Genomic DNA, 15,584 nt, shown 5'->3' with positions numbered 1-15,584 from the left:
TGCAGCCCCAAGGGCAAAATTATGTGTGAGGGTTCTCCTAAATTTAATTCTGCTGAGTATGCAAGTAGGCTTCACATGCAGGAATCTGGGATTTCTGCACTAAAAGCACAAAGAATGTTTAAAAATCCCCCAAACTGCAATAAATATAAATGAACAAGAAGATAGCTTGACCAAACACCTTTCCTCCCTCATGCAGATGTTCCAGGTTCAATACATGGCATCTTGACGTAAAATATTTTTTGGTTGCAGGTCTGGGACCTATGCCCAAGATGTAATAGAGCTGTAACCATTCAGAGTAAACCAGCCTTCCCCAACCTAGTGTTCTCCAGATGTTTTGGAGTGTAACTCTCACCACTGGCTGTGCTAAGGGAGGCTGGTGGGAGTTGGGAGTCTCCAGCTACTGGAAGGGCAGGCTGGAGCAGACAGTACTGTACTAGATCATTGTGTGAGATTATAAAGTGGCTTCATATCTTCTTAAGATGTGACCTACTCAATCAGGAATAGGGGGTCCATCTAATCTAAAATTCCTTACCAACAGTGGTTAGCAGGAAGCCTCCAAACAATGGCAATGGTCCTCCTCTGTTGTTTGCTCCACAGCAAACCAAACCAGAGCATCTCTGGACCTGAGGATACCATATAGCAACCATGGGAAATACAGTCCTGGTTGGCACATCATGCTAAGCCAAACCATAACATAGCAAGTATGAGCAAGCTCCTAGGGAGGAGCTTGTAGTCTTCCCCAGTCATCCAAATCTCGACTCATAGTTCAGCACTTTTTCAAGCCTATCCATGAGCTGTAACCAAGGTTTGTTAATGGTTTACAGCTAGTTTGTGGCTAGTCTTAAGAGAGCTAGATCATGAGTGGAGAACAATATGGTAAACGTCAGCTGAGCTCAGTGCAGCACATCGGGGGGGGGGGGGGGAGGACCAAGGAGAATATAGAATTATACAGAATATTTATGGTATCACATCAGACTTGTAAACAAAAGATGAATGGCCAGACTGGATCAAAACTCAGATACAGGTCCCAAGCTGTTCAAGACAAGAGACTTGTCCTTTGCTGCCCTTGCCTCTGCTGCCAGTGCCAGCCACATACCCAGAGAAAAGAGAGCTTGGCAGGAGGAGGGAGGTGTCCTTTGGAAGCAGATCAGGAGCAACAGGCCCAGTCATATAGGGCTGCAAGGAAAGGGAATGTCGTAGATTGTGGGCCAGGCAGGGTTAGTGAAGAAAAAGACACCAATAAAAGGGGATGGTTGGAGCCTAGAACCACTGGTGCTTGGACATGGCACAATGAATGGGTGTCTCTTGGTGACGAGGGAATGAAACAATAGGAAGTGTGTGTGTGTGTGTGTGTGTGTGTGTGTGGGAGGACTTGCAAAATACAGCCTTGTAACTTCCAGTTACAGGAATTATTTCAGGTTGCAGAGAGATTTCCACAATATAGCCTTCCTTCTGTCAACAGAAAGAAAGCCAGTTTCATCAGTCTGGCGCAGTACCCTTGGTGAAAGGGATATTGAATCGTGTGATATGTGGTTCATTAACCACCCAGAGATATACACCTAGATGCTGTAGGGAAAATGTCAGTGCTGGAGACCGGGAAACAGAGGCTCTGCTCTCCTCCCATCCCCTGAAGAATAATAATTTCAGATGAAGCAGCAATCTTAAAAAAAAATCTGAGGACCTTCCAGCTGTGAAATGAGAAATAAAACTAGAAGGGGGATGTGATGTTCCAAAGCACTGCCTGACTTCTCAACGTCTTGTTCCCTTGTGGATGGTCATTTTTACTGCTGCTGAAAATAACACTTGCGGGGTCCAGGGAGGCAGAGATAGCACAGAAGACTTTGAGCCACCTTTCCTTTCCCAGGAGGTTTTTGCAGCTGGGCTAGAAATGGGCTTGTGGAGTTTTTTTACCCTTCTATCCCTTGGAAAGCGCAACATGACAATCTCCTATCTTTTAATTTGATAGGTTGCTCTTTCACTTTTACTGGCTGTTTTCTTTCTTCACCCTTGATTCCCATGTGTGGGCTGGCAGAAGCAGTGATACAGCCACAGCAAGAACCTCCTTCCTGTAGTGACCCTTCTGTTGTACATCGTTTAAAGCTGCAGCATCAATTTATTTACAGTTTAGCCATCAGTCAAAAGCTGGATGAATTGCAGCAGTCTGGAAAGTTAGTAACGGTTTCTCCTTGAGACCCATCTCTTCACTGCGTGGCTTTAAAATTGAGACTCTTGGCTAGATTAGCAAATCATTTATTCCATCCCCTCAACCCTCCTCCTCCTCCTCCTCCCCCGGAAAAAAAGTGAAATGCAAATTTTGGTTCTTATGATTTTCATGTGTACCAAAGCCTTTCCCCCCACCTTCCGGCATTTAAGAATGTTTGCCGCTTGAGTGGCAAAGCACATGTTTTCAGTGGGCAGAGTCTGATATGAAAGGGAATGGTTTGCAGGTGGGAAACAGCATTATTTTTATTGTATTATCCCGCAGCTCTAAATATCACTTCAAGGGATGCTTGATTTACATAATGCCTGCTAGGAAGAGAAAGCAAGGAGGCTTACTGAGGAGGAACAAAAAGGATTTAGCAGTATAGCTTAGCTGAAAGCTATTAGTCTCTTCCCCTGACCCTCTTTAATTCATTGGGTCGAGTCAAATTGAGCAGTCAGCCATGCTCGGGAGGTGTGGCTCTCATGCAGTGAAGATTACACCGGCAGAGCAATGATGCATCTTACAGAGGTGTCATTAGCTTATGGTGGCGGCGGCAGCAGCAGCAAGCCTGGCAGGCTTGTCACATTCGTCTTATTTAAGATCAGTGGATGCTGCCACTTAAGGGTTTGAATGTTTGCCTCTGTCAAATTTATGTGGAATATTAGCAGCCATTCACTGGCTCTGAATCTTTGCTGTCTGCTGTGCTGCAGTATAAAGTCGGGAGTGTGTTGCTGTTGTTGGGACGTTCCAAGCAAAACCTGCCTTTGGCTTTGACCACTTGTAGTGCAGACCCTTTTGTTATCTTGAGGCGGGATATAAGGCTCCCCACAATCACACACAAACACACAATTGATAGGCCCCACTGTTACATCTTCCCTCATCTTCTCTCTTTTCCCCACTTTTCATTCCAGTCTGGGTTTTGTATCATATGGGAAGGCTTCAAAGCCCCCCAACCCTTGTTTGACCAGAGGTGGTACAATCATAGAATTGTAGAGTTGGAAAGGATCCTGGGAGTCACCTAGTCCAACCCCCTTTCAATGTGGGAATCTCAACTAAAGCATCCAAGACAGGTGGCCATCCAACCTCTGCTTAAGAACCTCCAGTAAAGGAGAGTCCACAACCACCTGAGGGAGTCCGCTCCACTGACTACACAGGAAAAATACAGTAGATGTTGTTATGACCAGTGAGGTAGCTTGCAAGGTCTTTAGGTGGCAGGGATGGAAGTGGAAAAGTGGGATGCTCAGTCAGTATCATGCAAGCACATGGCTGCTGAGTGAATGATAGTCTCTATTGTATATTGTGGAGAGTTGGAGGCAGTCCGTATGCATCTGACTGTGCAGGAAAAACACCTTTGATTTTTGTTTGTTTTATTGTGGAACACTTTAGAGATCAATGTGTAAAACAGCCCTTCAATGCATAGAAGACTCATTCTCACACAGAAAGGCACTTTTGGGTTTAACCCACTTTCCATCTCCTGTCTAAAAGCTTCATTGTGTCTGGTGTAGCAGTGGGCAGAAGGTAGATCTGTATCTACTGGTAGATCTGGGTGATTTCAAGATCACCAATTTCTGATGTTCTTTAATAACCAAATTAACTCCCTTCCTAAATGATACTCTTGAAATGAAGAAAGGAGGAGTGTCATTGTTGCAGGTGGTTGTGGCTGGGTTGCCATCAGGAATAAACCTTTGTGAAGAACTTTCAGTGCTGGCAAACAAATGCCTTGGGCTCAGAATTCCTCGATTCTACATGCATCCTCTGCAGCTGCTTCCGGTTCATGGGTTCTAGTAAAACACACAGTCTCTCCTGCAAGCACGAAATCTGCCCACCCCTGTTCTAGCATGACAGGGGGTGCTTTATAAGGAAAGATAATTGTACCTGATGCTATAGACTTGCTGGCGCTCAAGTGGTTTTTGACCAGGTCAGTGACCTGGTTAAGAGATCACCGAGAGCTATACTTGAGGTCAGAAGAGAGCAAGATACTGTCTGTTTCATTTGTAATAGCCACATCAAGATTATGGAATTATGTATGTTTAATCCTTTGCAAAGATGCTGTTTTTCACTGTTTCTTTTTCTGAATGTGTTCAAACGTGACAGACTTCTTTTTCCGGGCACAGAAAAATATATCTGTCCAGCAGATAGATTAAACATGAGCTAGAAAAAGATAAAGGGTATGTTGGAATGACAGCGAATTTTTACACCAGCTTATGGTGGTGCCATTAAAAGGAATTAATTAATAAATGCCCAGCAAAGGAAGGGGGAGGAGAGAATAAGAAATCCCTTATTTAAACATCAGTAATTAAAATGACACCTACATCCCACCTCCATTTTTTCTCCATGCTGTTGACAACTACTTGTAACTTTGTTGGTTGTTAATTTTCTTCAGCCATCCTTTTCCCCTCAAATGTGACCATGCCTTGTTACTTACACTGTAGCTTACAGAAGTGACACACTTAATATCGGGGGGTCCAAACCTGGATATCTACCAGTGGAGATGGAGATCAGGTAAATGTGCACCTGCTCTTCCAAAGCAAAAGAGAAATGCCCTTTTGGTTTACTCTTGGGAGGGAGCTGGAGTGAAACATGTAGATGGGACCCCAGTCTCAGTTGCACAGTGGCGGGTGATGGAGATGGTGGTGACGACCATCAAACATCATGTCACCAATATGGGAAAGCCATGTCTGCAAATCTGGAGAAACCCATAGAGCTTGGTTTGCAGTAGTGGCTTGGCTCAGATTGCCCAAAACACTGGCAAAGCCAGGAGGAGTCGTGGCCCTATCCACAGAGAGGTCTCTGTAGAGAGCTACAAAATACTTAAGGCGACACCTTAGAAGAGGGAAGGTACTAATATAAAATCGCATTAGAAAATGGAATATGTGAGCTTTTTAGACAAGGGAGGGAAATGAGTGTATCTATAAATTTCTCTGTTTTCCCCCCCACAGACACTTAACAAGAACAATTTAATACCAGATGACAGGACCAACTTCTATCCTTTGCAGCAAACAAATGTGTACACAACCACCTATTACCCCAGTACACTGAATAAGTATGACTACAGGCCTGAGGCCTCCCCTGGAAGGACCTTTACCAACAGCTGATGATGGACACCAAGAACTGGATCGCTTCCTTTATGATTTTTATTTTTTAAATTGAGTTTATGGACCAAATATTGGCCCAGTCTCTAGATGTAAATATTATACAGTGGGCCTTTTATTTTCTCTTTTATCAGTGGTCTTACTTTTGAGTAGTACATCTCCTTAAGTGGACCCACTGCTTATGGACAATGGACCATCTTGCCTAAGATTTTTTGAGGAGTCCTCAGCTAGAGACATCACATACTGCTATGGATATTTATGGCTGGAGATGCCTTTGTGTCTGATGCCATGACAGTCCAAGAACCAACCATTATGTGCTAACTTTGTGTGGAATGGTACTTGGCTATCCAGCACTGCTTCAGAAACTCAGTGGACATGGAAGACAAATGCCTTCAACACGCTGAGATGCGTCCTTCGTAAGCCTACAGGTTAATGGTAGTATGAATGCCATCCACAAGAGAAGCCTTATCGAACATTGTGCTCAAGATTCTGGTGTTTAGGTTTGGGGGTTGATCAGTGTGTCATCACCATTTCCTGCGACACGTTGAAATAATATGCAGCCTTCAATGGAAAAGAAAGTCTAGTGAGATAAACAGAACAAAGATAAGGTACTTCACGCAAAACTAGTATTTTGAAACATTTCCAGCCATAGTTTTGAGGGAAATGTAGGATGACATTACCTGAAGTATAGGTTTGGGTGCTTGAAGCATGGGCTCTGGGTAGAAGAGAATTTATCCCACTGGGGAAAATATGATGAGTGGAACAAGAGCCATGGAATATCTTGATTTTGGAAGGGGTGGGGCAACTATTTTCTTTTAACTTTGATTGTGGTAGTCTCTTAAGGAGCTGCTAGATTGATGGCCTTGCTGTCCTTGTTGAAATCACCAAGCTTTGTGCTAATGCTGATTTTATTTTTTATAATTTTTTATTCACTTGGGGAAAAAATGTTTTGAGTTCAGTTTGTCTCTGAAGAATGTCTTCATAGCATAGTCTAACCCATAAAGCCTACTGCAGATTCCTTCAGTGTCTTCCAGCTAGTACTTCTCCATGGGAGTACAATGTGCACCATCAGTTGACAGTGTCCTTCTGTGTCTGAGCAAGAAGAAGAAAAAGTAATTCTGCTTCGGTAAAGGTAAAAAATGGGGTCTGTAGCCTTTTCAAATAATAATAATCCAGTCCAGTTTTGAAATGTTATTCTTTGTATATGTGTGATTGTGTTAGACCAGTGCAGAAGCCATGTCGTCTTTGGACAGGTGATTGTCTGACATTCATGTCTAGCCAATGCACACCACGCTTTAATGGACATTCCCAGTGTGTCTGGCAATGTGAGCAAGTTTGCCATTGTTGTTCAGCATAACTCCTGGTGCTAAGAGATGGAGACTGCCACAATGCAGAGCATGTAATAAGAGTCCCGGCATGAATGATGAACAATTCCAGAGCTTGGGGATTCTCCTCCATATCTTCTTTCAGCAATGACCATATCTATTTGCAGTTGCTGGCTTGACATTTGTCCAAGCCGTTTGTTTTAGATTCAGGTTCACTGTCTGGCAGCCAGACCTGTGCTCATTACTGTTGCCACCTTTAAAACACATTTTGGACATAGGATCTGAATGATGGCACAGGCAAGACCATTAACACAGGCAGGACATGCAAACCGGTCAGTGGCTCTGTGTTCATGATGCAAAATGGCTAGTTTGAATAGGGAGAGCAATCCAGTGCTGATGCCAACACCTTATGCAACCACATATCATAAAACATTGGTGCCTAAATTGTGAATGGTATACCAATGGCTGAAGTAGTCTGGATGGATGCATGGGCTGTAGATTTTTGGGGGGATTTAGATATGCAACCTGCTGGGGTTTTGTTTTGGTTTTTGCTGTTTGCTTCCATGTGCCCATGACTGAGAACTTGATCAAATTGCTACAGACTCTAATCCAGACTCTTCTGGGGTTTCTGTTGCACACGAGGCTCTTTTGAGTGCAGAACATCCCATTCACCTGACAAAAGAAAGCTGCTGCACATGCAGACCTGTGTTTTTCACCGAAATGATTGGGACACTTGCTCGTAATTGAGCTCCATCTGAGCCTCTATATTGTGTAAGAAATGGCTGGATCAGTGTCACTGTTTCAGAGGGTGCTGCAAAATTGTAATTTATTTTGCAACAGTTCTTAAAAAGGTATATATGCAAATGAATTAAACCTTTCGTTCACTCTTTTTTTGCCATAAAATAAGCCAGATCTATTTTTCAGTTAGATAAAGACTAGAATTTATTTTATTACATAGAATATTTTCCCATTCTGGTTATGCAGCATATCTTTCTTTCTCCAAATGCCAGAAATCAGGGCAGGCTAGGGGAGGGATATTTTTAGTTAGGATATTCCAAATTCATTCTTCCCAGGCATCTGAATGTGAAGAATGATACCCTTTCAAAAATATGAATGACAATTGCAACGTGGGTGTGCAGATGCCATTTCAACAGAAAGTAGGGTGAATGGGTGGAAAAGAACATCTGAGCTTTTTAACATTCCGTTAATGTTTGCATGGCAGTACAATTCTTTAGGGGCAACATCTAATGCAAAATAAGAGCAGTTTCTTATCACATGGCAGGTTAATGACATAGGGCATAGTGACATTCTTGCATCCTAAGTTAATTTAGTGTTTCAGGCACCCAGCTGATAATGTCCACAGTAGAGCGGTCTGATTCTCTAGAGGGGTTTTCTAAACACCTGGTATTTATTACACTTGGGGTTGTCATAATGGATGTTGTAGTACACACTGGAAATGTATTTGTTTTGGCAGTGTTGCTTTTGACAGCAGGGCGTAGTCAGCAAGGAAACAAAGCCCCCTCCCAGTGTTTGATGTGGAAACTGAATATGCAAATGTTTGGGAATATCCTTCAGAGGAGCAATGCATTTTTGCCATGGGGAAGAAACCCAGCTCTCTTACATCTAGTGGGGCACTTTGCACAGCAAGTTTCTTTTGAGACTCATGGGATTTCCTAAACCAGTTCTATGTAGCAGGAGGCAGCCATTAAAGTGTCATCAAGTTGCATGCAACCCCCGAGATGCTGTGAGGACTGTGCCCAAATTCTGTACGGTCAAGTGCTACAAAGGATCTCTCATCCACTTTTTGTTTTACTTCTTTTTTAACCACCTTTATAAGCTTAGGCAACATCTACAAGATTCAGTTGAACAGATTTGAAACTAGGGCTTTCATTTTGAGTGGGATATGTTGAACCCAAGGAGTGGGACAGAGAGCAAAGAACACAGCAGATTCAGATTCTTTTAGAACGGAGGTTTAAATAATAGCAACTACAAATCCTGTTTTACAAATCGTATTTTGGAGGTTGTCCTAACTCTTCACTTTCTCCAGATGCAGGGAAGAAAATGGCTTTTCATATTTGGGTAGGAAAATGTTAGCTTTTGATTTCAGAATCATAACCTGTGGTTACTCAAATGTGAGGAACTATCACCCTTGTGTTTTGTCTCTTTTTGAAAAAAATAATAGCTTTTTGCAGGAAAGAAGTATGAGCACTACAGTTGCACTGCTCTTACGCATTGTGATACAGCAGTTTCTTACAAGCTGCCATAGAACTCTCCCTCTCAGAAAAGGGGCAGAAGACATATCTATCGTTTCATAGCTGTGGAGCTGCTGCTGCTGCTGCTGGAAATTGTTAAAATGAATGTGGCTAAACCTTGCTAGCAAGGGAGCTGCACACATCATAGAAGGTGTGCCAGACTTTGGCAAGTCCAGTGTGTGGAGAGTGCAAGAGCTGATCTAAGTGAGTAACATTTGCTCATCTTTCCTGCTGCTTATCCCAGTGTCCTCTACTGCCATAATGTGACTACAGAGAATGTTTAGACTGATAAAGCAGCAAAGCTTAATCACCATACTATATGGGAGCCCTACACAGATTTGCTTTCTCTTTCTGGCAGCACCAGTTGTGATGCAGTTTCTTGAACCTGATGATGTTTTGCCACTTCTGCCAAACTAGTAGTGCAGCAATCGAATCTGCCCTTTTGGTTTACGATGAGGATTTATATTTTAACAAATATACATTGACTTTATTGCTGCAAAGCTAGTTAAAAACACCCTGCTCTTCAATAATATGCACATTCTAATAGAGAAGGGGGAGAACCTTCTTTATGTTAAAAGTAAACCTTTGGAGAATAATAAGGTAATGGCATTGGAAAGGTGATTTGAGTGTTTATTCATCTCTTGCAGTAGCTCACCTAGGACATGAGTGATACATGTGTACCTGCTGCCTTATTTTTTTTAATTTTTTTTTTAGAGAATGAACTTAGATGAAGATCTGTGTAGGAAGTGGGTATGATTTGAATCCCTTTGCAGGGCGGGGGTATAATTTAGGATTGCTCCCCCATTCTAGCATTACAAAATCTAATGTTAAGAAAAAATTATATCCAGCAACCAAACTAATTAACTCGGTCCATTTAGTCACACCAAATGTGGGACTTTATTACACAAGCAAAATAAAAATGTAAAGTTCATCATAAAGTCCCCTTACTCAAATCCTGTGTATGTTTATATATTTATAACACATACAAATGGTATATGTACTGCTGAATGGTCTAAAAATAAATTTAGAATAATAAAAGCAGCACTTGGACTTGAGGATAGGTTTCAAAGGGGAACCCGAAAGAAAAAATAACAAAAACTTTTCATAGATGAACGAATTTTGTTGTTCAGTTAAAATTGAGGAGTTGACTTTTGTAGCTAGAACTGTTCATCTTCCCAGCCCACAAAAAAATCCATTCCTGTTAAGAATGGCAAAGTAAACAATGTTTGTATTTGCTCATACTTTATGAATAAACAGTCCAAATTGACTTAGTATATTGGTCCTATTGTTTTTAATTATCAATAGAGGTGTGTGTAAGGAAAAACTAAGCTGTAAGTAGGAATAATAATAATAATGATATGAGCTGGGCTCCTTGAGTTCCAGTTTCATTTATGTATTACAGTAAGCCTGCAACTTTAACTTTTGCACATATATGCCTGGGGGAAAAAATTAGAAAGGGGGCAGGGTTCTGGGGAAAATGACTTTAACCATCCCATCCACCATTGAACCCAATGTGTTTTGAGTATATGTGGTTTTGGCTTCAGGCACGATCCCCAGACTGTAACCTCCACACAAGTTGCAGGTTTACTGTACTGCAAAAATCAATTGCTTTCAACTTGGTTAGGTGGTATTGTAGATGCTCTTCTACAGGTAAATAAATACTCTTTCATCTTCTAGGCTACTATTCCAGGTTGAATGTAATGGTGTTAAGGGGCTATAGAGTGAATTTAAGAAAAAATGGGTGACTTCTGACCTTGCGGTTGTTGGGCGCATCCAACTTTACTTTCAGTATTCAGCGCATCCCAAATTTAGCCATCCCTATTTCTTTTTGCAGGACTTCATTTTGTACTTGCTGAAAATGAGTTGAGAGGCAGAAAGAAAAGAGAAAAAGCTACATATATTAGTGGCTGTAGAGAGAGGGACTGGTATAAATGGTACTCAAGTTACCTTCCTGATTTTTTAAGAGATATGAAATGTCCTCAAGCTACAAAATAGGCTGTAGTGCACAGTAGCCTATTCACACAATAAAATTTAATTTTAAGCTCTCACAAGACTATTTTTAATATCACATGTTAAAACTATCCCTCTTGAATTGGTTGTCAGTTATTCCCCGTGGGAAGAAAACTCCCATTGGTGCAAGAGAGAACTTGCATCCCACTGGAAGTAACAGGTGCAATTTTGATCCAAACTACAGGAAGAGTAAACTGGTTAAAGCCCCGTTCCCACAAAAACACACCAGCCCCATCTAGTTTACCCTTGAGTCATCTCTAAGTTGAACTATTCAGGTGATACCTCAAGCTATTTTCTGGAGAAACATCCAGGAATTTTAACAGCATTTAAAGAGCTGGACAAATTCTAGAAACCTGCCAAAGTGAGATTCCTTAGGGGTGATCTCTGCTATTTATGCCAGATGTACTTTCCAGGAAACAATGCATTCTAAATTAGCAGCTGTATGTCTGCCTCCTAAGCACATTTGCCTGAAACTGAAACTCCACTATGCACGTGGAACACCATTCTTGCACAGGTAAGATAGTAGATTTTGTGCATCTTTTGCTGTGGGGGTCTCTGGATCAGGAAAGTAAACCTCATTTATTTGAATACAGCTATTTAGAATTGGCTAGCTTTTGTGGCAAGGCACTCGCACTGTCAACATGGAATCAGTGTTCCAATAGCCTAGGTTGCAATACGATAAAAGTTGTTTTCCTGCTTCTTTGTTACCTCGCCCGGACCCAACTTGGAACCATTATTATTTGGAGGACACAACTCCCTTCCATCTCAGCCAGCATGGCCACTGTGAGTGTTTCGGCTGACCACACTGGCAGGGCACCCAATTTGGCAAGGCTATCCCAACATACATATTGTGTATCAGACACATTGTACCAGTGGTGATATTTGCTTCCAAATACTTCCACTTGTACTAAAATAATCACATCTTGCCCATATATTTATTATGTGGAAGGTTAATGGGTCTATTTCCCTCTAAGGGGTTTCTCTAGTCTTAAGAAAAATACCATCTATAAATAGGTCCTGAAAAACACCAGCTTCCTAATATTACACTATAAGCCTGTATTTATTTGCAGTGGGTTCAGAGCTATTACACCGCTAAAGCAGAAAAAAGCCCCGAGGCTTAATTTGAGCCAAGGCTCACTGGTGAATCATTTCAAACCATTGTCAGTGCAATGGCTTAGCCCTGCAATACCTAAAGACAGTGTGCTTTTAACCATGTGCAGAATATTCCAGCCCAGTTTACTCACTAGTCCATCTCCCGGGCCCAAAGATATGATGTCTTAAATAGGCATGCACCTCTTGGACACACCAGTGTTTGTTTCAATTGTGAATACAGACCATTTTCTCCCACCTCCCTCTTCCGCTTCAGGATGAAGCTTTAAGAACACAAAGATCCTTCGTTTGTAATTTGAAGGGCAAGTTTTTAAAGCTAAGACCATGTTCACTGAAGGGCAATTCTTGATTGCGGGGAACAGAGTCGCTAGTAGGAGGGATGTGTTGCAAGTTTACACTGAGGTCAGGAAGAATTCCATAAAGGCTTGAGGTACAGAAAAGATAAAAGTATGTAGAGGGAAGTCAGCTGCACAACTAACTACTCTCAGCCAGTATCCAAATGTGTGCATATTTGAAATGCAATCTAATTCATTTTTAAAAAGTAAAGCACGAGGAAACACAAATGGAAGATGAAGATGGGAGATACCTTCACTCTATTTTGTAGCTGAAGTGGAGATAAATGACAGCTCTTGAGTACATAAATAGAGATAATTATTATCACAACAACAACAAGCAGAGTATATGCCTTGTGAAGCAAAATAGGAAAAGAAAATATTATCAGACTCTGTTGTAAAGGCATAATACCCTTCCTATGCAACTGAACACAATGGTACTGTTAGAATAAAGGTGATGTATACTGTTAACCACTGCCTTTAGACACTGTGAATTTTAGGGGTGGGCTGGGCTTCTGTATTTTTATAAATTGTACTATGTAAAGAAGAATTAAGAAATAAACTCAAACAACCTACTAAGCTTCTGAGTTGTTTGTCAGCAGTAGATAAGATGACAATGGAGTTTAAAGCTGTGGCTGAAGCAAAGGTGCTGAAAGAAATTTATCAATAGTAGCTTCTGGGCAAAGTCCTCATGTTGGTTCCAACTTTTGATGTAGACATAAAATCCCATTATCCATGGAATCCAAAACTTACTAAATAAGATTAGGGTTCTGGCCACATTACTCCATCACAGGGGAGTCTGGCCACATTACTCCATCACAGGGAGTAGAAAGAACAGACATTCCCTTCTGCGGAGCCTGCCTCCCCTGGATGAAGTTTAGAAACCGTCCCTACATTTCAGAGAGTGTGCTTGACAAACCACCTTGACACACATTTATTTGGATAGCACAAAGCCAAATGATTTTCAGTAGCTACTAGAAATGCAGCTCCCAGTATATTCAGATAATGAAAATATTGAACTACTACGGAAGCGGATATTAGCCCCCAAACTACCAATTACAGAAATGGTACAAAACAGACTTGCCTCTCTCTATGTGGTGGGGTGGAGACGCCCTCTGGAACAGTTGTCAACTGTCCCTTAAGGTTTATTGTGGGATAGGAGATAAATTATTCCCTGTCTGAAATACAAAGTAAGGAAATAAGTGCAAAGTAAGTTATGATGATAAAAAGACATGAAGAAAAAATGTCCTAGAGTAAGTAGGGGCAATCCAAGTCATCCTATGTAAGTCTGAAATAACCACTGAGAATAATTTTGATTCCAAGGAGGACTACACGGGACACTTATCCCCTGTAGAAACAAAAGGTAGTAAAGCAACCTACACTGTCCTGGACAGATACTTTTCAAAAAGAAAGGGAAAGATTGGTTGCACAGGAGACCTTCTACCCAAGTAACCATTGGATACAACCCTATACAAAATTAATATACCTTAATCCATTGAAAAAAGTTATTAATTCCTACAAAAGCTAGTCAATTAAACAATCCACACTTCATTAAATCAACTGGAGGCACATTTCAATACATTACTTAGACAATCAGCATTTAAATAAACCATAACTATGTTTAGCAATCAGCTAAACAAAACTTAAAAACCCCCAATTAACTGTCCGACTATTCATTCTAATTGATTTCCCCCCAAGAGTAATACATTTATAGGAACTCTATTGCCGCAAATTAATGTTTCTAATACAAAAAGCCAAAGGAGAACATTCATCGCATGTTCACTCTTACTTAACTCAAATTCATCAGTTCATTATGCTGCCAATTCATTGTAGATACTAATCTCCTAATCCAGAGGTTGATCATTAATTCCTCTGTTTATTGAAGAGTATCAATACTTGGTATCTAAATGGGACTCCATGCTTTCATCTGCTGAAAGCAGTATGTATCACACACAGAGACTATTACAAACATATATCAAGACAGTTTACAATAAATCAATTAAAATAAATAAAAATAAAAATAATCCCAACACCATAAACAGTCAGTATAAAATTCAACTTAAAAAGTTTGACAAATGACTGGTATCAGTAGCCAGCACAACAGTGTGTGTGGGGGGGGTGAGTATTCCAAAGAGTGGGCACCACAAAAAAACCCTCTTTGGTTGGGAAAATGAGCTTCTGCAGAATGTGAAAAGACAGGTCTGTACACTTATTTTATAGTATAACCTTTAAAATACAAACAGAATGTACTTACAGGGACAAATAAAGTTGCCTTGCAGCCGTTTTATGCCTCCAGCCTTTGTTCTTGCCAAACAGGATGATCCCTTCTGGTGGTGGTGCAGAAAAATATTTATGGGAACAGTAGCTCCTACCTGGACAGACTAGTAGTTGGAACCCAAGCTGCAGGAATGTTGCCTGCTTGCTAAACCATAGCACTGAAAAAGGGGAAGCAAGGCAAACCATGTGGATAGGGGAGAGAGATATGGAAGTAACAACTTACTTTGTTGCTGGTCCTATCTTCCACCATGATAGCTTATCCCTGAGAGTTACTAAAGAACCCAGCAAGATTCATAACTGAGTAGATTTTCCCAGTCCAAGCCAGACAAAAGTCCAAGCCCATATAAAACACTGGAACTAGTAAACTTGTAATTTGCTTTCTAAACGTCTATTCAAGGACACATGAATCTCTCTATCTATGAGGTGTTAAGACATCTTGAATGAAAATCCCCACCAGCTCCAGTTATTTCTTAAGCACAGTAGCTCCAATGAGTTCACCCAGCTCTGCCAGCTTCAGAACCAGACCCATTCTCATGTGAACTGTTCCTCACCTTTGCATGTGCAGGCAAAGATCTGCTTGCTCCAATGAGGTAGGACAAGGCTTGTTCACATGATTAAAGTATTCAACTCTTGTCTCAGATTAGTCATTGCTTCCCCAGTCATAAACCTTAAAATTTCTTCCCCCACCCCCCACCCTTGCTACTGTTAATGTATCTTTCAACTTCCTCTAATTGAAAAACTATTTCTAAGCACCTACATCAGGCATAGGCAAACTTGGCCCTCCAGATGTTTTGGGGCTACAACTCCCATCATCCCTAGCTAGCAGGATCAGTGGTCAGGAATGATGGGAACTGTAGTCCCAAAATAGCTGGAGGGCTGAGTTTGCCTATGCCTGATCTACATCTCTTCTCTTAAAATGAAATTTGAAACAGTTGAGGCAAATATAATTTGTGTCTTTCTGCCTCATTTGGGTTTATTTAATA

At 41.2% G+C, this 15,584-nt stretch overlaps 1 protein-coding gene across 10 annotated transcripts in view; it reads left to right on the top strand.

The window, feature by feature from the left end:
- The window catches only part of SEMA5B (semaphorin 5B), a 355,160-nt gene extending 345,016 nt beyond the window's left edge, over positions 1 to 10,144 (top strand). For 9 of the 10 annotated variants that reach the window (XM_081006115.1, XM_081006112.1, XM_081006113.1 and 6 more), the window contains one exon: positions 5,143 to 10,144. In XM_081006115.1, the coding sequence (XP_080862241.1) occupies positions 5,143 to 5,298 (156 nt within the window). In that variant the 3' untranslated portion in view covers positions 5,299 to 10,144. Of the gene's footprint in view, positions 1 to 4,635; positions 4,706 to 5,142 lie in introns of all 10 variants that reach the window. The other variant, XM_081006119.1, reaches the window with a different exon arrangement.
- The last annotated feature ends 5,440 nt before the right edge of the window (positions 10,145 to 15,584 follow it).

This window comes from Podarcis pityusensis, assembly GCF_964106645.2.
Source record: "Podarcis pityusensis genome assembly, chromosome: 1".
NCBI classification, from domain to species: Eukaryota; Metazoa; Chordata; class Lepidosauria; order Squamata; family Lacertidae; genus Podarcis; species Podarcis pityusensis.
The sequence above is the reverse complement of the archived record's forward strand: the minus strand, read 5'-3'. Positions and strand labels throughout refer to the sequence as shown.